The sequence below is a fragment of the Armigeres subalbatus genome, chromosome 2, assembly GCF_024139115.2.
Source record: "Armigeres subalbatus isolate Guangzhou_Male chromosome 2, GZ_Asu_2, whole genome shotgun sequence".
Taxonomy (NCBI): domain Eukaryota; kingdom Metazoa; phylum Arthropoda; class Insecta; order Diptera; family Culicidae; genus Armigeres; species Armigeres subalbatus.
Window position 1 is genome coordinate 15284566 of NC_085140.1, and position 26152 is coordinate 15310717.

Below are 26152 nucleotides of genomic sequence, written 5' to 3' on the forward strand. Positions count from 1 at the left end.
CGAAAACCTCTTTAATGAAGATAATAATAAATAAATATCCATTGCTTTGTTTTTGATGGGGTGAATATCTGAGCCATGAGATAAATTCCAGGAGCAGTTCCCCTATTTATATCCACCCAAAAGTAAATTCCACTATCCGCAAAAATCAGTTCACGCACTTAAACATATTCATTTATCATGATCTGATTAGTCAAGGCCAACGCACTGCCAGTGCACTGAATGTCCTGGATCATATGTTTCGAATCAAAACAAACACGATGCTATGCACACCAACATATCCAATGACAGATGGAACTGAAAATGTTTTTTTATTCAGGGTTCGGGTTGGCACTGACCCAGGTTTAAAAACGAATTCGACATAACTCATGCTAATACTAAAGACACACTGATGGTACAAGGACCGTGGTATACCACGGTTATGTACCCTAGTACATATTGTACCATGGTTTTCCACGTTGTACCAGCATGGTACAAGGTGACACACCTGTGGTACAACTTGTACCATGGTACGAATACCACCAGTGTGTCATTAGTATAATCTTATCTAAGACACTGAAAGTAATGTTTGGAACAAATATTTCGAAAAGTTCGATAAAAAGCGTGGGTATATTTTTGATAATTGTCTTGTGTCGCCCCCCTTGGTTTTTTGGTGAATTTTCCTAAAAAAGCGGAAGTGTCGTGCCCCTTGATTCTGACCCCCTCTCTGTGTGAAAAAAAGACCGTTGATGTAGCAAAATCGTAAAGTTTCACTACGGAATCTATTTAATTAATTTAGTTCGGATTATCAAATTGTTTTTATCAATATATATTTACAAACAAAAAATAACAAAAATAACAAATACAAATAACTTCAAGAAAGAGAATCACCATCAAAATTCAATTCACAAATTTTAGACTACTGTTTTACATCATATACATTTACATTGTTTGAATTACGTCGTCTAATTTATTACATCGAAACAAAATTACATCGCTCCTGTTTATTACACAGAAGGTTCTTGTGTACATCGCGCAGTGTAATATTCAACAGCCGATGGATTCAACTGGTTGCAGCGATTTCGATGTAATATTCAACAGATTTTTTGCTGTGCATGTTAAAAAAGTACCCAACGGAAAATTTATTTACCCAAATGTAAGTTTAATTCACTCAATTTCGACCTCAGGTAAAAAACTCAAAATTGGCTTCCCGTATTGAACTGGCGTCGTTGGATTGTTTGGCTCTTTTGTTTTTGACAACAGAAGAAAGAGTGGATGAAAGAGAAGAAAAAAAATAACTCAAAAATAAGTTTTAAAAAACTCAACGCTGGATTACGTTTTGTCTTCCGTGTAGAGAATTTTTATTTATTTCAATTTGAACCTTTTTAATATGTTCCGCTCGAATTAAATATTACGAATTGATGAGAAAGGAAAGGTGAAACCGAAACCCAAACAAAACTTTTTTGTTTACTCTCCCTATGTGACAGTTGTTAATCAAAATCCAGTTCAAGCCAAGCGGTTTGGCGATTTGGTGTTTGAGCGTTTGGTTTGGTTTTGTGATTTGGTATTAATATTTAATTTGTAATAAGCTCAGTGTTCTATGTTATGGATTTTATCAGTTCCCATTTTTGATAAACAAAGAAAGAGTTACTGCTAAATGTATAATTAAATAGGTGTATGCTGATCGCAATCAAAGACAAAAAATCATTCAATATGGCTGCTAGGTGTGTTCATATTATTTAAATATCTGCCGATTTTATTATTCAATGAACTTCTGCTTCCCAGCAACGTGTTCGAGAGCGATTCCTTCAACCGTAAGTTTGTGGACAAGATAGTGGAATATCACGAACGACTTCTGCAAGGCGATGAAGTATCCGTTTGGCAGCAGATCGCTTTGGAGCTGGGCAACAATTGGGAACTGGACTGCGGCGATCTTCGCTGGCAGGACCTGAGCCGGCACTTCAAACGCAGCTTGGTATTTAAGCTGACCCACCGGAAGTGGATCCCGGATCAGGGATTGATCGATCGGTTGCAGTATCCGTATTTGAGGAAAGTCTATGTAGTGTCGATTCAATTCTACGAGAAAGGCAACACAAACGGTCGAACTCTCAGCAGCAGTGAAATCGAGGAAAACAGATTGTTTATTAAATACTCACTGGACGGTAGGTACGATCCGGAAGTGGTGGCGGCTTTCAAACGACGAAGTAGAAAGGGATCGCGAGTTTATGTTTATATCAATGTGGGAGATCCGGTGTACAACTTATCGGACGATGGGAAGAAGCTCCTGCTGCAAATAGAACATCACCGAAAGGAGCGGCCGCATTTTAATGCAGACACAAATGAGAAGGAAAGCTCGCCTGTGGTGTTAGATGGTGTTCCGGTGGCCATCGAAGATGGAAGTCCTGGTGCGAAACATTTTTCGGCCCGTGATTTGCTTGAGAAGGAATCGTTCACAGTGAACACCCAGGAGTACGATGACATTATTAAGGAATCATTAGAACGGGAAGTACCACCAGTTGCGAAAAAGCCACGCATAGACGATTTAGATGCGGTTGAGATATGGCTGGAATCGAATGAAATACTAAGCAGATCTTCGTCTATTGCCGTCGGGTCGGAAGATCCTCTCCACATATCCTCTAGGAGCGAGCCTGAACGAATTGGTCAGCCAATAAATATACCAGAAGGTTCTGTTTCAGATCCTGTATTTATCCCGTCAAGTGATAAACGTCCAGGAAAGAGTTTTATCTCCGAAAATCATTCATTGACGGCAGATTCAGTTCAAATCAAACAAGAATCTAAGGATAAAAGAGGAGATATTTCAAAGGCCACCTCCAATGTTTATGTAAGGATTGGTGATAGATTTTGGCTCTATTTTCAAATAACTGTTTATTTTGTATATTTTAGGATATATTTACGGACTCCGAAGACGAGGAAGAGCAGATTTTAAGTAAATCTGAATGTTCCAATAACAGTCAACTAGCAATTGAAAAGCACGTAGGTGATCAACGGTCTCATCATGATGAATCGGTGGCTGGGAGTAATAATTCCCCAATGAAAAGTTGTATAGATACAGAAGCGGTTAGTGACTTTTTATATTTACCACTTAATCCGCAATTTTAAAATATGTATATTATATTAGTACCAATTTAAAAGATTTCTCCATCACTGTGATGAATGCACCTAAGCTTTGGATTTTTTTTTTTATCTCAGACTGGAAGTAAAGTTTATTATCCACCTGCAGATCAATAATTTCATATATCTAAATATTATTAAAACCACTATTCTATCTACGAGTCATGACGATACTTCTTCATCTCCCTAGTAACGATTGAGAAATGATTCTAGATACCCACAAAAACGATTTCGATACCCTGTTTCAGGAGGTTTCTCTTCCCGCCTCTGCCGGAAATGGTCAACCAATAATTGCAACAGAAGAAACGCTTATTGTCAAACCAGAGCCTGAGGATAAAAAGGAAGTGATTCCAACAACTATCCGTTTAAATCCTGCTTTTAATCCATATGTAAGATTACCAGTAATGGAAGAAAAGTAATTTCAAATTAATATCTATCAAAATATTTTAGGACATTTTTACGGATTCGGAAGACGAGGATGACGATGTAGATATATCTGATACATCCAGATTAGTTAGCAACTCGCTGATTGATAATCAGCTATCTGAAATCGATTACTCTACTGAGAATAATGCCACAGCTACGGAAGCGCCTAGAAATAATCCTGAAAAGGAATCCCCTACTGTATCCGCCCAGCATCATGCAATTCAAAGTGAACATTGTGAATCTGATGCAAATTTGACAATCTCGGATCCTTCAAATCACTCAGACGATGAAGCATCCGAAAATTATAGGATGGTGAACCAAATTCAAGCACCAATCGTCGACAGTACATCCGAGACAGAACAACAAACTAGAAATCTCACTGATGAAGCCATCCCTCCACGAGTCCTAACGACAGCGCATAAAGTGTCAGCTCCAGCGGCAATTGTGTACCGCAACAGTGCGGGTTCTAGCGGTTTTCCAGTGCTGAACAATTCACTCGAATCGGTTCCTCTACACTTTATCGCCAAAAAACAGTACCTCTTGACTGCCGCGGCAGAATCAGCCGGTGATGATTCGTCAGAAGTTGACAACTCCGTCGTGGAAACCAATGAAACGGACGTCGCTTCCTCGGTAAGAACATAGTATTTAAGGACGCAGACATCCATCCGATTAACCCTTCCGTTACTAACCCCTCTTTGGAAAACGAAAATAAAAATCTTTTTGGCTGTAACTTTTTTGTCTTTCGACATTTTTTTTCGCAACTTTCTCCAAAAGAAGCGGAATTTTTTTCAAGTTTCAGGTGCTCTATGAATTTTTAGGACTGGCCACTTGATACCGGAGTTATTCCGGATTTAAAATGGGTGTTAGCTTATGGCCATATGCTAGAACGCATACTTCGGAAATGATTATTTTAGATATTTTGAAGAGAAACGACACATAAACTATATCAAATTTGATCAGGAATTTGATCGGTCCGAAATATGGCCTGTATTCCGGAATCCGGTCGTTCCGCCGGAACCTGTTACGGGGTCACTTTACGAGAATAGACGAATAACATCATGCGACCCATCAAACTTCATGATTTCAAAAGCTATGCCATTCTATGGTAATTTTTTACTTCCAGGACCGTATTTGAATCGATTGGAACCGGTAAACGGTTTTACCATGAATCGGTTCAAAGGTCAATTTTAGGGAATAAATGAACCCCATCATGCGGCATATCAAACTTCATGATTCCAAAAGCTATGCCATTGTATGGTAGTTTTGTACTTCTGGAACCATATTTGAACCGATTGGAAGCGGTAAACTGATTTACCGAGTACCGGTTCAAGGGTCAATTTCTGGAAATAAGCAAACCCCATCATGCGACATATAAAACTTCATGATTTCAAAAGTAATGGCATTCTATGGTAGTTTTGTGCTTCCTGGACCGTATTTGAACCGGGAAACGGTTTTATAATGAATCGGTTCAAAGGTCAATTTTGGGAAATAAACAAACCCCATCATGCGGCATATCAAACTTCATGATTTTAAAAAGTTATGGCATTCTTTGGTAGTTTTGTACTTCCTGAACCGTATTTGAACCGATTGGAAACGGTAAACGGATTTATCGAGTACTGGTTTGAGGGTCAATTTTGGGAAAATGAGCTAATCCCATCATGCGGCATATACATTTTCATGATTTCAGTTGGGGTATCCCATGCTGAAACGGCTTCCTCCAGACGCTAAAACCCATCTTCTCAAACTCGTCAATGACATTTGGGAGAACCACACGTTCATCGACGAGTGAAGGAAAAGCCACGTGATCCCCATCCCCAAAATTACACGACGGGTCGGGATCCCTCCAAGTGTCGATCGATCTCCCTCACCTCCTATGCCTGTAAGACCATGGAAAAGATGGTTAACCGCCAGCTCCGTAAAAAATTTGAAGTAGATGGAAGATTCGGCTTCCAACAGCACGCCTTTCGCCCAGGGTATGGCACCAGCACATGCTTTGCCAACCTGGGCAGTGTGCTGCAGAGTCGCTGGGTTTTTTTATATTCATGAACGAACACAGAGTATTCGATTGCCGTGTGGAATGTTTCGTTTTTCCATAAGGGATTCAATGATTTAGTCACATAGAAATCTTCTTGAATATTGGTTAGTAGGAGATCAAGGTAACAGTTCTGTTGATTTTTAATGTGATTGATTTAATTAAGTCCTAGGTTAGCAGTTCTGTCAAATATAAACATAAGTGTTTCATTTTCCCCAGCGACTGGAAGTAGAATTTGTTCGTTCTCTGAATCCGGAATAAAGTCAGCGGTGCGTTGGTTGAAGTCTCCGTAAATATGTACTTTGACTTCAGGTTGAAGTCCCGATAAAATTTCTTTCTGCAGTTTTTAAAAAGCTTTCATAAGATGTTGTTCGCGCATGTTCCGGTGGAAAATACACAGAGGAGAAAACATGGGTTTCTCCTGCAATGTTAGATTTCACCCAAACATGCTCAAAGTTCTTATATTTTTTGGTAGTTATTATTTCTGAATCAAAATAACTAGAGATTGCGATTAGAACTCCACCGCCAGACTTTTTTTTAGATTCTAAGAAATCGCGATCGTCCCTGAATACATTAAAGCTGCTTCCAAAAAGTTCTTCACTATTCATGCTTTCATCCCAGCTGGTTTCAGTTGTCAAAATAACCGAGAAGGACGAGCTTAAGATGTTATTATGAATTTCCTTCATTTTAGCTGGGCTTTTCATGCGATTGAAATTTTGACAGTAAATCAAAACTTCAGTCGCATTCTGTTTTGATGAAGAACTTGTTGGAAGCACGTTGGTTGTTAAAATATTTACCCCGTTGGTCGATAAGATAGTGCTACTTTCTTCAGCCGAAGAAGGCGTCCTTACTTGCGAAAATTCCCGGGGGAATTTTCCTCGTTGTGCTCTCCCGTAGTTGTTGCAGGCGATGTGTCCGCTCGCTGGACAGGTATTGTCGGTATGACTGTAGATCAGCTGCAGCTTCTGCTGGCCCAATTCCGTATTCCTGATGTACTTGGATGAATATTTGATACAGATGTTTTGGTGCCGTCGGCAGTCCTTCAGATGCAAGGAACATCCTGATGCTCGTTGGAGTCATTCCCTCGACGCATACATTAGCAGACTGGTCCTTCATGTATGCCAAAAACAACCGGACAACCTTCATAATCCTCGGGTCACGTAGTCTGGCTTTAAGGAAACGGCCGTCTCCTTCGGTGGATTGCTGAGTCAGACGGACGATGGGTGGTCTCATCGAATCTAACTCAAACTGGCTGTCAGGATTCGGTAGTTGTGTTCCCTGTTGTTGTTGTTGCTCATGTATTTGGTGTTGTTAATGATTTTGTTCTTGTTGTTGTCGTAGATGCTGTTGTTGTTGTTGCTGGTGCTGTTGCTGAAGGCTTTGCAGATTTCCGATATTGTGGATTGGTGGAGGTGTGGGTTTTGTTTTTTGGCCGGGTTTATCGTTTCACCTTTTTTGAAATTGATGAACGATTTTGCAGCAGGAGCAGAGAGAGCTGCAATTGGGTGGTCTGTAGATGCTGGGGGTCCGGAAAATTGATGCTTTGCCATTACGAGCAGCTGTTTGTCTGTAGATTTGTTGTTATTGTTTTTGCTGGTGTAGGAAGTTGTAACGTTGTTTTTGCTTCTTATTGGTGGAGCTTTTTGTTTATGAAGAGGGGTGCTTGGTGGCCTTGTGTCACTGCTTCTGCCTCATAAGCAGGAGATTAAGAGTTTGATGCCTGGCCCTTTCCAATTTCCTATTAAATAATTTCGTTAATCATATAACTCAATCTCTTTGCAAATCAAATTCTCATTGCTAGCAAGTATGATTCTAAATATAGAATTGTTATAAAAAAGCTGCCTGTTACTTAGTAGCAGTAAATAAAAATGTAAAAATAGATTGGTATTCATTTGTACCTCATACGAATGCTATATACGGTCGCTATGCTCGTGCAGGCCTCATACAAGTAAGAATGTGTGAGGTTGATGTGCGGGTAGCGATGGTGTGGTAGACGTGTGCGTGGTATCAGAATCCAATAGCATTCAAATTCTAATTGTAAAAAATGAATCCCATTAGAATTCACTTTAATCATTACTCTAGTACTTCTAATTCTCATTCATATATTCCTATCCCATAGATCGCATCACTTACCAAAGTGAATCCAGATAATATATCCCTTCATACTAACACAATATCCTATCCTAAGACTATCGTGGAGATGCAGAGGTATACTCGGTCTCTAGTAGCAACGAGAGTTGAACTAATAATCCTTCCTTCCCTTGATGACCGTAAGGACGTGGCCGGCGCCGTAATTGACTTAGTAAAATGCATTGAATTTCCGAAATTTGCACATTGAGAATGATAGCTAAACCCAAGCTCCATTCAATTGGTTCCCTGTGCAATTTCGCAAGTTCTAATCAATCACGGAGTAGCAACTACGAATTGTACGGTTATCCTGCTCATGCTCATGCTTATTGGTGGAGCTTTTTGTTTATGATGTCGTACGGCCGAGTTGCCGAATAATATGCAATTAATTGTAATGTCTTTTACTGTTAGTCGCCTTTTCAGTCAATGGATTATTGGTGAGGGTGTTTCTGGAAATTTCATGCTGCCGGTATTCTTCCAGTTTTTTCCAGTCCAGCTACATTTTTTACCTGGCAGAAAGCATTTCTAACCAGCTTTATTGAGGTGTCTAACACAACTTCCCTTGACTTGCGCCATTTTTGCGCGTCGCTCAGTGAAAAGCTCTGCAATGGCATCACGCGAAATTATCTGCCGGGCAGGAGATGGGTTCTGTTGGTGCTGTTTTACTTTGATGTTGAGTGGAGATTGTGGATTGTGAGCCCCAGCAACTAAATTAATTTCGGTGGAGTTTTTGTCTTGGGATTCCTCTGCTAGTTCATCCACCAAAGTCTTGTTTGCGAGCGTTGAGATTTTATCAGTCCTGCTTTCAATATTGGTAATAGCAGCAGAAACTGACCTGACCCCCTCTAAAAGTTGCTCACTCAAAGAAATTAAGTGAGGGAAGTCTTCAGTTGTGCTTCGTTTTGCTGCTGCTGATGTAATTTCAGTTATTGCCGCAGTCACAGCTGACTTGGTTAGAGTTACCAAGTCGCTCTTGACTACATTCATGAGGTCCGGCAGCAAGTCTGTTGAGTGTTCTGTTTCCGTTGTTGTTGTTGTTGTTGTTGCTGTATTAGTTATTGCTTTTACCCGAATTGGCGGCCTTTTCCACAGTCGTACAGGTGAGTGCGGAAGGTGTGTCAAGTAGGGCTGATAATTTGTTTTTTATTTCCGTAGTACTATTCTTGCTGCTGTTGGCGACGTTTGAAATGTTTTGCTTAATAGCACCAAACATTTTTTCTACGCGTTCAAGCGTTTCGTCGTGAGTGGCAGCTAAGCTTTCGTAGTTAGAAAGCAGTTTATGGTTTGCAGACAAAGTGCGCTCAATGTCTTCTTTAATATTACAGAAGGATTCTGCTAAATGTTGCAGGTTTTGTTCAAAGGTGAACTTTTCCTAACAGTCTTGACATAGTGGGAGCATGAATGTCCGCAATACTTCCTCGTGATCGTACCTGTACTCCTACGCATGCTGCGTGAAATGTACGTCTGCAACTGTCAAAATAAAAAAAAAGTCAAAATAATAAAATTATATACACGAGCGCTAAAAAAGCGCGTTTGAACTCAAAGGTGGTTCAGAATGATCCTCCCAAGGGTCGGTTCTTGCGGTCACCCTTTTCCTAATTGCAATGAACGGGGTCTTCGACATACTACCGGCCAACGTCCATCTCTTTGTCTACGCCGACGACATCTTCCTGGTTGTTGTAGGTGTAACTCCCGGGCAAACTAGGATTAACGCACAGGCGGCGGTTAGCGAAATCCACCGTTGGACCACCTCCAAGTGTATCCGGGGCCATGTTTGCCATGGCCACCTTCAAGTCGGAGGCCAGCCTATTAAGCTTGGCCACGACCCCATACCTAACCGGAAAATCGTTCGCGTTCTTGGCGTCGATATCGACCGGCGGCTTACCTTTTTACCACACTTCCGGGCGGTGAAGGTGGCCTGCAAGCTGCGAATCAGCCTGATGAAAACCCTGGCCGCAAAACACCGTACCAACAACCGGCACACCACGCTAAGGGGCTGTCCACAAACCACGTAGACCGAAATTTCACATTTTCAAACCCCCCTCCCCCCTTGTAGACTTTCGTAGACTTTTCCGAAACCCCTCCCCCACCCCCTTGAAGTCTACGTAGACTTTTTTAAATTTTACAAAACATCATATGTGATTGGAAAAATCACAGAAATTCAGTTTTCAGCAATTCAGCTATTCAAATCCATTTCCATATCCCTTGTGAACATTACAGTAAAATTCAAATTTCAAACATAACGAAATCAAACTGAACAAAATCCAACAAAACAAATATCAATCCAAAACGAAATCAAATTTAATCATCTGTCCATAGCTCTTGAAACTAAATCTCGAAGCCAATTAATTTCATTTCTGTTGAATTTGATTCCTCCTAGAGGTGTGCGCCATCGTTACCGACACTTGCATTGGCGTGCCACTGTTTCAAATCTGTCACGCATCTGACCTATAATTCTTCATGCTGGTTCAAATTTGTAGAAAACCGAAGAATTTTCAAAATTTCGAAAAATTTCGAGTTGAAATTCCGAGAATGTCAAGTCTACATTCCAATAAGTTTTTTGTGGAAATTCCGTAGAATTTGCCGATTGATAACCTTTAAAGTTTCCAGGTAATACTCCAAAGAACTCTCCGTCATAATTCTGATGTCTTTCTTGAAAATCCCATCCAATATCCTTTCAAATAATCATCCGTTGAAAAACCAAGTTTTTTTGTAAATTACAAAAGTTTTCCCGTTAAAATACCGAGTAATTTGTGGGCTTCGTGGCCGTGCGGTTAGCGACGTCAATCGTCTAGACGCATGTGCTATGGAGTGTGGGTTCGATTCCCGCCCCGGTAAGGCGGAAACTTTTCGTGATCGAAAAATTCTCCACTGGTCTACTGGGTGTTATATGTCCGTTGTCTCATGCTAGGTGTTTGAGTGTTCAGTCTGTACGACCTCTGCTCTGGTCGAAGACGGTGTTCATGTCTTTCTCTTTAAATTTTCCGTGAAAATTTAAAATTATTTCCCGTGGAATTTGGTTACCTACCGTTTTGGCTCAAATTCCGAATATGGCTCGTATCCCGAACACTGGCATTTTAGCGCCCTGAAACTAAAGTTTTCATTAGTTTTCCATACTGAAGATCAATATTGCAGAAGAATTTAAACTTCTATGGAGAAAATTACATGAATAACGCCAAAATGGCTATTTAAAAGCAAGTGTTCGAGATATGAGCAAAACGATACGATATTTTAAAATTTCTCTTGCAAAATAGGAAATTTGAAAAAAAAAATCCTATGGACATTTCAAAGAGTTTTCCAAATAATTTTCGGTGCAAATTATGGAAAATTTTCCGTTGAATTTTTGAATTCATTGAATTTATTGTAGACATTTCGAATACATTTTCATGAAAATTACAAATGCTTCCTTACAAGAAATGCAGTATTTTTTTGTGGAAACTCAAATAGTTTTTGGTATGAAATTCAAATATTTTCTCGTGAAAGTTTTCAATAATTTCTTTGAAAAATGTTGAAGATTTTCCATCAATATTTCCAAAGAATCTGCATTAGAACTGCCGAAGAAATTGTAGAGAAATTTTCTCAGAATTCCCCATGGACATTTTGAAAAATTTCGTTTATATGTATGTCCAAAGAATTCCTCAAGAGAATTCCGAAATTTAGAAAAATTTCCCGGGGACTTTCCAGAAAACCTTAAGTGGAATTTCTGAAGTGTTTCTCTAGGAAATTTCGGATAATATCGCTTACAAGCTCCAAAGAATGTCTTTTAGAATGACTTTTTGTTGAATATGCCAACATGCTTCCTTTGTAAATTCTGAAGAATTTTCCGTTGAAGTGCGACATAATTTTCCGTGCAAATTCTAAAGAATTATTTGTAGTTTCTAAAGAAGTTCCTGCCGAAAATCAAAAGATATTTTAGTAGAATCTGTAATATAATCCAAGTAGAAATTTTGAAAAAAAAAATTCGAAAGTTTTTATAGAATTTTCAACACAGAAGAATTTGCTGTTGAAATGATGATATTTTTAAACCGTAGTTCAAACCATTACTAGATTTTTCTGGAGAAATTCGAGAGACTATTTCGGTAAAGTCTTGCAAAAAAAACGGAAAAATCTGAAAAAAATTAAACTAGTGAACTTTGCACAAAGCTGCTGTATGAAATGTTTTCAAAAAAAAAAAAAAAAAAAAAGTCTACGTAGACTTTTGGTTTACCCCCCCCCCCGTCCCCCTTCGTAGACTAACGTAGACTTTTCCGAAACCCCTCCCTCCCCCTCAAGAGTCTACGTGGTTTATGGATAGCCCCTAAGTATAAGCCAAGCAACCATTGATAGTCGCCTGCTATATGGGTTAGACCTGACCTGTTCTGCGCGAAGGGACCTCATCAAGCTCGTGGCCACTCGTTTCCGGAACCATACCGTACGGTACACCGATGGTTTCGTGTCTAGCAGAGGGGTAGGTTTCGGTGTTTCCGGTACCAATCTAGCAAGGTCCGAGAGCCTATCGTCTCAGTGCAGTGTATTTTCCGCCGAAACTGCAGCCATCTTCATCGCTGTCACCCTTCCAGCAAACAAACTGATTGCGATCCTTACGGACTCAGCCAGTGTGGTGGCTGCTCTCCAAAGCACACACCAAATCACCCGTGGATCCAAGAAATCCTTGCAGGTATGGCATCAGACACCTGTTTCGCCTGGATTCCCGGCCATTGCGGCATTAGAGGAAATGTGGAAGCTGACGCCCTTGCCTACGTGGGGCGTCAAGGCTCCCACTATACCCGTTCCGTCCCGCTGGTCGATGTTAAAAAATAGACAAAAAGTGTCGTCGGCCAGGACTGGGCCCGGGCTTGGAACAGCAACAACGTCCTACCCTTGAGGAAGGTGAAAGGCACAACCGGTCCCTGGCACGACCTGACCTCGCAAAAACAGCAGACCATCATATCCAGACTCCGGACCGGGCATACCAGGGTGGGGGTCCTTTCCGGTCGGAATGTGACTTTTGCGAGGTTAGGAACAGCGTCGAGCACTTTGTATGCAGGTGCCCGAAATTTGACCACCCTAGGAATCATTATGGTATTCCAGCTAGCATCCGGGATGCGCTAGCTGATGATGAAGCTAATACGGCTGCACTCTTTTGCTTCCTGAAGGATGCAGGTCTGTACCACGCGATATAGATCTGGACCTCTGCCTAAGGCGAACGGATCTTCGGATACAAGTCCCACTCCCTAGCGAAAAAAAATGTCTAAAGACAAAAAAGTTACAGCCAAAAAGATTTTTATTTTCGTTTTCAAAACGGGGGTTGGTAACGGAAGGGTTATTACGATGAATAGCATTCACATTCAAATCACTTTATTTCTTGTTATAGCACTAATAATAGAGCGTGAGTCACTATAAGCAAATTAACGAAGCTTTTCCGCAACTTCTGTATCCTTGATGGTTTACACAACGTTTAAATAAACCTTATACGTGATTATACTGCTATAACTTATGTTTACATTTGATTTTTATTGCCGGAGCTGTGTATGAGCTATTGATTTCTGTAATGCAGCTTAAGAGAAGGTATTCACCTTCTCGTATACTGACAAAGCGCTATCATAGATGCTAGCAGATAGTGTAAGAAAACAAGCCGTTTATGGCCCGTTTACATATGAGCTAGTTCTAGCGGACAATGCACTATCCGACAATACTAGCGCGAAATTAGCATAACGTAAACGCTTATTAGCGAGAACAATTCCTGTTTACATGATGCTAATATCGTGCTAGTATTGTCGGATAGTGCATTGTCCGCTAGAACTAGCTCATATGTAAACGGGCCATTAGAAGCAATATTTCTGTAAAACGATTAGTAGTGGTTGCTGCTGCATCCAGGTCGAGAAATTGTGGCCTAAAAACAGTTTCAGCGATTGATAACGGATAAAAGTTAGCCAATACAAAATGTTGAAAGATGTTTCAATAATAATTGAATTAATGCTGAAAGTACTATTTTTAAGCTTATAGGCTAAAAGCAGCATGTAGGACTGTTTCTAACGTTCATACGAGCCTTCAATTTAACCCACGACCTTCTGCTTATAGGACAGAATTAGGCCGTGGCCACTAGACTAGAAAAATAATCATCAATTGAAATCCTGACTATAACACTCTTTTTTGCTAATATTATTTTTATTTGTACAGAACACCGCTACAAAAAGTAGTTCTGGTGATTCGCAGGCACTCCTTATAAACACGCCTCACACAACTAGCAAGCAAGGAAACATCACCAACCATTCAATGGAAACAGACAATTATTCAGATCTTCGTACAGAACGTTTCCAGATCAATCTTCATTTCGGATCTCAATCGCCGAATTTGCAGGTCTACATGAACGATTTACGAAGCGACAAATTGAAGACACCAGTAATTTATGCCCAAATTATTGTCCACTCTAATAATTGTTATATTAAAACTTGTTCCTTGCTTTCTACAGATTGAACCAGAAACATCAGAGCCACTCGCCACCAATGTTGAATCTCCATTTTCGGAAGAAAACCACGATCGCAACCGTATTATACCAGTCCAGTCCAATCCATCCACCCAAAGTTCCCTTTCATCAGAAGAATCCAACAAACTGGTAATCACTTGGTCGCCGAAATCTACTTCCAACTCCTCAAACTCAACTCAAATCCCGGCTGTACTGTCGCCACCCACGGCAACGTCTCCGACAGGACAAAGACTAATGAGCGAACCCCACGACGCGATTCGATCAACTATCGAAACTCGGTTACGATTTCAAGCCGTACTGCGTTCGTTGTGGCCAGAACTGTTTGCAAGGAGCGGCATTTTTTGCGACTTCCAACATCTAGTGTCGGTGCTGGCGGTGAACATTTTTCCCCTGTTGCAACCCTCAACCGGCCCAGGCGCTATGGCCCTACACCGGATGGTTAGCCCAATTGCATGCGGTTTAGCATACGGATACTTCGAGCCGAATGAGAACAGTCAAACGTGCGATAGATGTGCGAGAAATGGAACGCATGTACGCGTCGAAAAAAATACTACTGTTCGTCGAAGTGCAGACGAAGACCGCACAAAAAATGAACGCACATGTTTAGAAGCGGAAGTTTCCGTTGATGGAAGTTCAACTTCAAGTGGAGAAAATCTTACGACAAGTATTCCAACGATAATACTTTCCGATGATGATGATGATGAAGATTGTATAGTGGAGTTACCTGTAAGAACGGTAAGTGTAAAGCATAAAATACTGGACCATCTATAAAGTATAAGGTGGGCGGTAGTAGTTAACGAAAAATCTAGTGGTTTCAATTTTTATTCATTTGGGATTAGTTTCTCAATGAGAGGCTGGTCGGAAGACAACCAAAGGACCCTATCTTTTTAATCCCGGCCAGACGATAGATCTCAGATGTTTTTTCCTGGTATTCTTCTTCTTCTTATTGGCATTACATCCCCACACTGGGACAGAGCCGCCCCGCAGCTTAGTGTTCATTAAGCACTTCCACAGTTATTAACTGCGAGGTTTCTAAGCCAGGTTACCATTTTTGCATTCGTATTATCATGGGGCTAGCACGATGATACTTTTATGCCCAAGGAAGTCGAGACAATTTCCAATCCGAAAATTGCCTAGACCGGCACCGGGAATCGAACCCAGCCACCCTCAGCATGGTCTTGCATTGTAGCCGCGCGTCTTACCGCACGGCTAAGGAGGGCCCTGGTATACGGGGTGCTAAAAAATCCGAAGAAACTTATTTGAATTCCTTCTATTTTGAGGTGATGGGTTTTAATGCAGATTTTCCAGACCGGCATGCCGTATTTGATCACGGGGACAATAATTTGCTTGTAAACAGTAAACATACTCTACTCTGATTCTTCCGGTGGCTTTATACTGCCGTTAAACATGGACGTTAAAGGAGGCTGATCGGAGAGCTTTCGAAGTGTTTGAGCGTAAGGTGCTGCGGACAATACTCGGCGGTAAACAGGAGAATGGTATTGGATATTATTAAGGCTGGATATTATTAAGCTTATACAACACGGCAGACTACGGTGGGCTGGTCACATTGTTCGTATGCCGGAAGAACGTCAAGCGAAGTGGGCTTCGTGGCCGTGCGGCTAGCGACGTCAATCTCTAGACGCATGTGCTGTGGAGTGTGGGTTCGATTCCCGCCCCGGTAAGGAGAAAACTTTTCGTAAAGCGAAAAGCTCTCCACTGGTCCACTGGGTGTTGTGTAAATGTCCTGTCCGTTGTCTCATGCTAAATGTTAAGTGTTCAGTCTATGCGACCTCTGGTCGAAGACGGTGATCCTGTCTTTTTTTTTTTTTTTTTTTTTTTTTTTTATATTTAGTAGAGAACCCGAAAGAGGCCGCAAGCTTCGTGGAAGGCCGCGTACACGACGGCTTTTACAATTGAAGAGGACCTGTGGGCGCTCAATGTTCAGGGCGACTGGAAGCGATTGGCCCAGGATCGAGTCCAGCGGAGACGGATACTCCATTCGGCGTAGGTTCATCGAAGAGCTGTAGCCCATCAAGTATCAAGTAAGTAACTTACTTACTTACTTATGGATCCTGTACACCTCCGGTGGTGCAAAGGGCCGACTTGAAAGATCTCCATCCTGAGCGATGCCCGGCTATCGCTTTAACCTGTTGCCAGGTTAGATTTCGGTCGACTTCTTTTATTTCTTTATTGAGGCTTCGCCGCCATGAGCCTCTGGGTCTGCCTCTGCTGCGATGTCCCGCTGGGTTCCAGTCTAATGCTTGCTTACAGATTTCGTTTCCGCCCCTACGTAGAGTGTGGCCGACCCAGCCCCACTTCCGATCCCGAATTTCTGTTGCTATCGGCCTCTGGTGACAACGACGATGGAGCTCGTTGGTTGAGATCCAGTTGTGAGGCCACCAGGCCCGAATTATATACCGCAGGCATCTGTTAATGAACACCTGCAGCCGTTGAGTGTTCTCCACTGATACACACCATGTTTCGCTAGCGTATAACAGCACAGATTTCACGTTAGAGTTGAAAATTCGTATTTTGGTGCGTTCACTTATCTGCCTGTTTTTCCAGATATTTCTTAAACTCGCAAAGGCAGCCCTTGCTTTCTTGATCCGTGCGCCTATGTCGATCTTGGTACCGCCGTCTGACGCCATTTGGCTATACCAAGATATTGGAAGCTTTCAACATTCTCCACTGGTTGCCCGGCTACTGTGAAACTGGGAGGAGTCACCGTGTTTACATCCAACGATTTGGTTTTGTTGACGTTGATGACTAAACCTGCCGAGAAGGAGCGCTCGGCAGGGTCGTTGAGCTTACTCTGCATATCAGAGCGCCGTTGCGCGAGGAGTGCAACGTCATCAGCCAATTCGAAGTCGTTTAGGTGCTCCATGGTTATAGGCTGCCATAACAGCCCGCGGTATGGTTCACGGTCAATCGCATCTACCAGAATCTCATCGATTACGATGAGGAACAGTAACGGTGATAGAATACATCCTTGCCTCACACCAGCTACGACCCGGATAGGGTCGGACAGGACCCCATTGTGCAGCACTCTACACGAAAAGGCCTCGTACTGTGCTTCGAGTATGTAAACAGCAAGCTCATTCTCAGCGATAATGACCTGTCACAGTTTTTTTGCCTTTCTCGTACAACAAAGTTGTACCGAAAGGCTATTAATAGGATTACTCCAAAAACTGTTGTACGTACGGATAATTTTCCACAAGCCGAATCTAGAAACCGCATTTTCTGAAGAGCAAAATGGACGGAAGCCGATTCAATCTGCAAAAGCTGAACAACGCCGATTATCCGTGCCGATTACTCAAGCTGGCGCTTCAAGGTAGAACTTAAGCTGGTCCGAGAAGAACTGCGGCGCTACGTGACACCAGGTGAAAAACCGGTAACGGAAGAGGATGCAGTTTGGGCCGCTGGAGACGCCAATGCCAGGGCGACCATCGGGTTGTTAAAAGAGGACAATCAACACGCGTTGATCCGGACGTCGAATACCGAAAGCTTGGACGGCACTTCAAAACCACCACCAGAAGGTCAGTCTTACGTCAAAGTTCTCTTTGCTGAAGCGAATCTGCGACAAACGTTTCTCGGAAAGAGAGGACATGGCGGAGCACATCTTCGACATGTAGGAGCTCTTCAGTAGCCTCGCGAACGCCGGACAGAAACAATTTCGGTCGCGATGATCCTGAAAAGCCTGCCAAGCTTGTTTGACGCCCTGATTACCGCACTTGAAAGCCGTTCGGACGACGCCCTGGAGCTTGTCAAGCGGAAACTTTTGGACGAAGCAGCAAATAAGCAAGGAGCGGAAGAAGAAGAAGTCGCTGGCCTGCCACTACTGCAAGAAGGTGGGCCACATTCAGAAGGAGTGCCGTCAGTATCAACAGGATAACGAGAAGGAAGTGAGCACCGTGTCGTTTGCATTTCTGACGCTGGCCTGCGGAAACAAAACTGAAAACGGAACAAAGCCTTGGATCGTGGACACGTGCGCGACAAGCCAAACCGTCGCAAGCCGAGATTTCTTCCGGGAACTGCACGAGAGCGAAGTCAAGCACGGCACGTTGGCCGACGGGAAGAAAGCAATTGTGGAAGGAGAAGGTCCTGGCGTGATTCAGTGCTACAACGACAAGGGTAAGCAAACCAAGAAGTGCTGTACACAGATCTCGTGCACACGGATGTCCCATCAAACATTGGAAGCTAATAGAGCGCTTATTCAACCAAAAATAGTCTTCTTCAGCTAGAAAACTAGCATATTCAGCTAAAATTGTTTGTTGAGGTAGAAGTACCATTAGTGAGTGGCAAGCGATACTTCCTTACAATTACCGAAGGAGAAGTCGGAAGTGCCGGACAAGATCATCGAGTTCGTTGAGGCGCGGTCAAGACCCAATTTGGTCGTAAACCAAAGGTGGTGCGATCCGATCAAGAAGGAGGGTACACCAATGAACGACTTCGTTCGATTTACCGACGAGAAGGCATCAAGGCACAATTCACAGCGGCTTACAGTCCACAACAGAACGGAGTTGCGGAGCGAAGAAACCGTTACCTCATCGAGATGAGTAGGTGCCTATTCGACGCTGAACTGGAACAGTGCTACTGGGCGGAAGCGCTTAACACGGCAATATACCTGCAAAACATTTCATTATCAATATCTGTAGAAGTCACTCCGTACGAGTTGTGGCATAACCAAAAGCCGGACGTTGGCCACCTCCAAGTGTTTGGATCCCGTGCATGGGTGCACATTCCGAAGCAAAAGAGGAAGAAGCTCCATCCGACGGCTCAGAAATTGATTTTCATTGGATGCTCACGTACAAGGCGTATCGATTCCTTTACAAGTCAACTCGATTGGTGTATATTAGCCGGGATGCAAGATTTGTGTGGGCGAACCAGAAGAGCCCGCCGAAAACATTCAGAAGGAGAATACGGTCAAGTTCCAATCGACACTGAAGCCCAACGTAGTAAATATACCAGCGAGCGAGTTCATCGGTCGCGATCCAAATGAAGACGACGAAGGTGACGGGTACGATACGGCTGTCGGTGGGACAGATGAAGAGTTCACCAACAGCGATGACGAAGCCACCGAGAACATTGAGCCATCGATTGAACTACGAAGCTCCACGAGGAGCACGAAAGGAATCCTACCTGACCGTTACCGAGAAGTCACCAGCGTGACGAGCAAATCCTTGGTTGAACCACGTGGTTATTCCGAAGCAATCCAATGCCCGCAGAAGGACGTATGGCAGAAAGGGATGGAGGAAGAATTCCAGTCGTTAGAGGAGCACCAGACATGGTAGCTGGTACCACTGCCACCCGGAAGGAAGACCTTTGGATGCAAGTGGACATACAAGAAGAAGCAGGACTGACCATCGCCAGTCGAGACGACATGTTGGTGCAACACTTAGATATCAAGACCGCCTACCTGTACGCTGATCTTCAAGAAGAAGTGTACATGCGACCACCCCCAGGATTCAATACTAACAAAAAAGTTTACCAGTTGAAAGGCAGCATCTATGTGCTGTAACAGTCGGCACGTATCTGGAACCGGAAAATTAACGACATCTTCAAGAAAATGGGATTCCACCCGTCGTCGTCTGACGCCTGTCTGTACATGAAGGAAGAAAATTGTAAGCAAATATGTCGAATATGTCGAAGACATGCGCGTTTGTTATCACTCGGAACGGAGATTTGATGTTATCACAAGGGCACTGGCAAAACAGTTCAAGTTTTCGAGCCTGGGAAAACTACGATTGTTCCTGGGAATACGCATCGAATAGCAAGACGGTCACTACACCTTGAATCAGTCAGGGTACACCGACAAAATCTTGGAATCGACCCAGCTTATTTAAAGCAAAAGAGGAGGAAGAGCTGCCAACTAATGGATCGTACCATAGCTTGGTGGGCAGTTTGCTGTACGTACGGCAGAAAGGTATCGAGGCCAACCAACCGAGGCTAAGCGGGTACTGAGGTACCTACCTCAAATCGACAAAGTTATTGTGTCTCCATCTGGGAACTGGAAACAAAGATCTGGAGTGTCGACGCAAATTGGGCCGGAGATTAAAGGGACCGAAAATCCAACTCCGGATTCCTGATCAAGTTCGGCGGTGGGCTGGTAAGTTGGATCACTCGCAAGCAAACCTGCGTTGCGCTATCTTCCACAGAGGCCGAGTTCGTGGCCCTGGCGGAGGAATGCAAGAAACGGCTTTGGATGCGCAAGCTTCTGGGAGAACTCGACGTCCAATCAGGATCTCCGATCGTCGTGTGGAAGGACAACCAATCCGGCATCAAGATGGTCGGTTAGATGGTTAGTCGGTTAGATGGTTAGTCGGTTAGATGGTCGGAATTTGTTAGGTATCAATTAAATCTGCTAAAAGAAAACTTGGGTTGAAAAACACTGATTAATCCACCTAGCGGTGATGGTGCCTTCCTCGTGCATTATAAAAATAGTATTTTGGCCATTATTCTTGAGCCCATAGTCCGATCTGGCCAATTTTCAATAGGAAACAATGGGAGAGTATTCTGCGTCGAATGCAACTTGTTGTGAGGAAATCGGTTGAGGATAAGTGCCTGAAAAATCAGTGACATTTTTTTACTCAATTTTTCTATAAAAAAGTGATATTTTGGCCATAATTTCCGAGCCCATAGTCAGATCTGACCAATTTTCAATAGGAAAAAATGGTAGCGTATTCTGCGTCGAATGCTACTTGAAATTGGTTAAGGATAAGTACCTGAAAAATTAGTAACATTTTTTTGGGTGGGTGCGCACAGACACACACACACACACACACACATCACCTCAATTCGTCGAACTGAGTCGATGGGTCTCCGAGCCTTCTAATAAAAAGTTTGTTTTTCAAGCGATCATATAGCCTTTACGTATACTTAGTATACAAGAAAGGCAAAAAGGTTCATTTTTATGGTGCTCAGTGTGTCTTGGCAGAACCCCGGCCAGTTTGGACGGACGCAAGCCAAAGGATCACGGATTTCCATGAATGTCGCATACAGTCGCATACTGGACGGAGACAGTGCTGCGTTACCTGAGGTCGACAAGTGAATTGTAACTGCAACTGGTGCCAACAAAGGAGAACTTCTTCAAGGGTATGCGGACGCGGACTGGACCGGAAATGTGAAGGACCGCAAATCGAATTCGTGCTACCTGTTCCGTTTGGGTGGTGGCACGATTTCGTGGTGTGCCAGTAAGCAACAATACGTGGCACTTTCATTGAACGAGGCGGAGTACATCTCATTGGCTGAAAGTTGCCGAAAGCTGCTTTGGCTTAACCTTTTGTCTGTGCTCTGGGGTCAATATGACCCCAGGCCACTTTGCGTGGCTGCCATTTTTTTAAGTTTTCAACCGATTCTCCTAATTTTTGGTAGTTTGGTAAAACTCGCCGAGATCTTGCACTCGCCTAGGTGCAAATTTGCTTGAAAAATCTTGAAAATATGCGCTACAGTGCACTTTTTTCAAAAAACGTTGTCTGTGCTCTGTGGTCAAATTGACCCCAAATTGAAAATGCTAGAACTTTTTTAATGTTTGGCCGATTTTGAATTTTTGGGGCTGTTTAATCATCTTTCAAGTCGTTACCAAAGATTGACTATAGGTAGGCGGGTAACTCGCGGGGAGGGGTTTTCGTAAAAAAGGATACAAAAACAGTGATTTTTTATGCTTATTTTACTTATATCTGAAAATCCTACCCATTTTGAACTGCACCTTTTCAAAAAGGTTATGCAGGAAGGCGTGTGCTTGGAAATGAGGCATTGATTAGTTTATAGCTCGGTCGCTAGGTGGTGGTATATTGGAATTCATTATTTAAGACTACTCAAGTAATTCCGATATATGGAATTTTCCTCATTGTAAATATTCTTATCGCTCAAATTTGAAATTTGTAAAGATGACGTCTTTAACAAAGTTCGTCTGGTGGGAATGGACTGTCATCTGACGGAATAAATAATTAAGAGATTTACAAATAGGCGGCGCTAGTGTTTTTTTTTTTTTTTTTTTTTTTTGGGGCGTAGAACCACTGCGTCCATTGAGTTGAACTTTTGTGGTATACCCCTGATTACTCTTAACTATGTATTCGCATCTTGTAGGTTGATCACCATTTGTCAAGTAAACAACCTAAAACGCGTCTTTTCCCAGGATTTGCAGTCCAAATATCTCCTGGTTGCATAAGCCACTATTTAGAAATTTAGATCTACCCTTGTACAATGCATCGCAACTGCAAAGCAGATGTTTCGAGGTTTCACGTCCCATGTTACAGAAACGACAGATATCATTCTGAATCTGGCCAATATTTTTCAAGTGATATCTGCTCGGGCATTCATTCATTTATTTAGTTAACATCTAAACAGATAACACTGAATCAACAATTTGACGCCACAATACACGGTTCGAGGCCGCATCTCTCCATCCTCGGATACGCCCCACGCTCGCCAAGTCGTTCTGCACCTGGTCTGCCCATCTCGCTCGCTGCGCTCCACGCCGTCTCGTACCTGCCGGATCGGAAGCGAACACCATCTTTGCAGGGTTGCTGTCCAGCATTCTTGCAACATGTCCTGCCCATCGTACCCTTCCGGCTTTAGCTACCTTCTGGATACTGGGTTCGCCGTAGAGTTGGGCGAGCTCATGGTTCATTCTTCGCCGCCACACACCGTCTTCTTGCACACCGCCAAAGATGGTCCTAAGCACCCGTCTCTCGAATACTCCGAGTGCTTGCAAGTCCTCCTCGAGCATTGTCCATGTTTCATGTCCGTAGAGGACTACCGGTCTTATTAACGTCTTGTACATGACACATTTGGTGCGGTGGCGAATCTTTTTCGACGGCAGTTTCTTCTGGAGCCCGTAGTAGGCCCGACTTCCACAGATGATGCGCCTTCGTATTTCACGACTAACGTTGTTGTCAGCCGTTAGCAAGGATCCGAGGTAGACGAATTCCTCGACCACCTCGAAGGTATCCCCGTCTATCGTAACACTGCTTCCCAGGCGGGCCCTGTCGCGCTCGGTTCCGCCCACAAGCATGTACTTTGTCTTTGACGCATTCACCACCAGTCCAACTTTTGTTGCTTCACGTTTCAGGCGGGTGTACAGTTCTGCCACCTTTGCAAATGTTCGGCCGACAATGTCCATGTCATCCGCGAAGCAAATAAATTGACTGGATCTGTTGAAAATCGTACCCCGGCTGTTACACCCGGCTCTCCGCATGACACCTTCTAGCGCAATGTTGAACAACAGGCACGAAAGTCCATCACCTTGTCTTAGTCCCCGGCGCGATTCGAACGAACTGGAGTGTTCGCCCGAAATCTTCACACAGTTTTGCACACCATCCACCGTTGCTTTGATCAGTCTGGTAAGCTTCCCAGGGAAGCTGTTCTCGTCCATAATTTTCCATAGCTCTACGCGGTCTATACTGTCGTATGCCGCCTTGAAATCAACGAACAGATGGTGCGTTGGGACCTGGTATTCACGGCATTTTGAAGGATTTGCCGTACAGTAAAGATCTGGTCCGTTGTCGAGCGGCCGTCAACGAAGCCGGCTTGATAACTTCCCACGAACTCGTTCACTAATGGTGACAGACGACGGAAGATGATCTGGGATATCACTTTGTAGGCGGCATTAAGGATGGTGATCGCTCGAAAGTTCTCACACTCCAGTTTGTCGCCTTTCTTGTAGATGGGGCATATAACCCCTTCCTTCCACTCCTCCGGTAGCTGTTCGGTTTCCCAGATTCTGACTATCAGTTTGTGCAGGCAAGTGGCCAGCTTTTCCGGGCCCATCTTGATGAGCTCAGCTCCAATACCATCCTTACCAGCTGCTTTATTGGTCTTTAGCTGTTGAATGGCATCCTTAACTTCCCTCAAGGGGGGGCTGGTTGGCTTCCATCGTCCGCTGAACTGACGTAGTCATCTCCTCCGCTGCCTTGACTTTCACTGCCTGTACTCTCAGCGCCATTCAGATGTTCCTCGTAGTGCTGCTTCCACCCTTCGATCACCACACGTTCGTCCGTCAAGATGCTCCCATCCTTATCCCTGCACATTTCGGCTCGCGGCACAAAGCCTTTGCGGAATGCGTTGAGCTTCTGATAGTATTTGCGTGTTTCTTGAGAACGGCACAGCTGTTCCATCTCCTCGCACTCCGCTTCTTCCAGGCGGCGTTTCTTCTCCTGAAAAAGGCGGGTCTGCAGTCTCCGCTTCCGTCTATAACGTTCCACGTTCTGCCGGGCACCTTGCTGCAGCGCGACCGCCCGCGCTGCGTCCTTCTCCTCCAGAATCTGTCTGCACTCTTCGTCGAACCAATCGTTCCGTCGACTTCGACCCATATACCCGACGTTGTTCTCCGCTGCGTCGTTAATGGCTGCTTTGACTGTATTCCAGCAGTCCTCAAGAGGGGCCCCATCGAGCTCACCCTCTTCCGGCAACGCTGCCTCGAGATGCTGCGCGTATGCAGTGGCGACATCAGGTTGCTTCAGTCGCTCTAGGTCGTACCGCGGCGGTCGTCGGTACCGAACATTGTTGATGACGGATAGTTTTGGGCGCAGTTTAACCATCACCAGATAGTGGTCAGAGTCGATGTTAGCGCCACGATATGTCCTGACGTCGATAATGTCGGAGAAGTGCCGTCCATCAATCAGAACGTGGTCGATTTGTGATTCTGTCTGCAGTGGTGATCTCCAGGTGTACCGATACGGGAGGCTGTGTTGGAAGTAGGTGCTGCGAATGGCCATATTCTTGGAGGCGGCGAAATCAATTAGTCGTAGGCCGCTTTCGTTCGTCAGCCGGTGAGCGCTGAACTTCCCAATAGTCGGTCTAAACTCCTCCTCTTGGCCAACCTGAGCGTTCAAATCTCCTATGATGATTTTGACGTCGTGGCTTGGGCAGCTGTCGTACTCACGTTCCAGCTGCGCGTAGAATGCGTCCTTATCATCATCAGTGCTTCCGGAGTGTGGGCTATGGACGTTGATTATGCTGAAGTTGAAGAACCGGCCTTCGATCCTCAACCTGCACATTCTTTCATTGATCGGCCACCACCCGATCACGCGCCTTTACATATCGCCCATCACTATGAAAGCTGTTCCTGGCTCGTGTGTATTGCCGCAGCTCTGATAGATGGTATGATTACCTCTAAACGTTCGCACCATTGATCCCTTCCAACAAACCTCCTGCAGCGCTACTATGCCGAATCCACGGTCCTTGAGCACATCGGCGAGTATGCGTGTGCTCCCGATGAAGTTGAGAGATTTGCAGTTCCATGAACCGAGTTTCCAATCGCTAGTCCCTTTTCGTCGCAGTGGTCTTCGCCGATGGTTCCGGTCCGTACTCTCTTGTTGATTGTTCGTTGCGTATGTTTTTTTAAAGGCTGGCTTGCAGGGCCTGACACCAAACCCCCTAAATTTGCGGAGGACCATTCCTCCTTATTTCCGGTGGACCATGGTGCACAGTTTCACTTAGAGTCCCTCGCTGGCACTCGGACGATGATCAGCCGCCCCTAACATGGAGAACAGACGCTGTTGTGAGCCGATCCTGACATGGAGAACAGACGCTCAATAAGATTTGCACCTCCGGAGAGGAGCAAACCCCCCCTTCCCTGTCAGCATACGACCATAGTTCCCACCGGGGTTGGTTACCCGATCTTCCCTAAGGTTGCTCGTATCCCGGCCAGCACCGCGGGGAGGTAGGGATAGGAGTTGCTGGGTAAGAGGCTAAGGACCGCAAGATGGGGTCTATTTTATTCCTTCATGTATGCGAAGTACCAATGGTACGCTTTACCCAGCATTTGCCGTGCCAATATATTGCCGGTTACCTCACATAATGTACATATTCACATCTGAGTTTTCCATAACACTACAATATTATGGTATATAACTAATCTATTATTTTTCTCTTTTTTCAGAGACGAAACTATAGGCTACATCAATAAACTCCTACTGTTAAAAACAGGTGAAGACAACCAAAAGGAATGTGATATTTATTCTATAAAGCAAGTTGACAATGTTCAATAAATG

General features: G+C 43.8%; 1 protein-coding gene across 2 annotated transcripts; it reads left to right on the top strand.

Annotated features, from left to right (window-relative positions):
- The first annotated feature begins 1448 nt into the window (after positions 1–1448).
- On the top strand, positions 1449–26127 carry LOC134217892 (uncharacterized). Of its 2 annotated transcripts, XM_062696725.1 has the most exons (8): positions 1449–1700; positions 1762–2818; positions 2881–3054; positions 3357–3497; positions 3559–4164; positions 13853–14074; positions 14145–14894; positions 26041–26127. In XM_062696725.1, exons 1-8 carry the CDS (start codon positions 1654–1656, stop codon positions 26065–26067), a joined length of 3024 nt encoding a protein of 1007 aa, XP_062552709.1. In that variant the 5' UTR covers positions 1449–1653; the 3' UTR covers positions 26068–26127. The 2 variants fall into 2 exon arrangements, with proteins under 2 accessions (XP_062552709.1, XP_062552710.1); XM_062696726.1 differs by lacking the exon at positions 13853–14074 and having other exon boundaries at positions 1451–1700.
- Positions 26128–26152: the final 25 nt, after the last annotated feature.

Excerpts from the sequence above, each read along its gene's own strand:
- LOC134217892 (XM_062696725.1), top strand. The coding sequence starts at position 1,654 with ATGCTGATCGCAATCAAAGACAAAAAATCATTCAATATGGCTGCTAG. Across the intron at positions 3,055-3,356 it reads GTTGTATAGATACAGAAGCG|GAGGTTTCTCTTCCCGCCTC; the intron begins GTTAGTGACTTT and ends ACCCTGTTTCAG. Across the intron at positions 4,165-13,852 it reads AAACGGACGTCGCTTCCTCG|AACACCGCTACAAAAAGTAG; the intron begins GTAAGAACATAG and ends TTATTTGTACAG.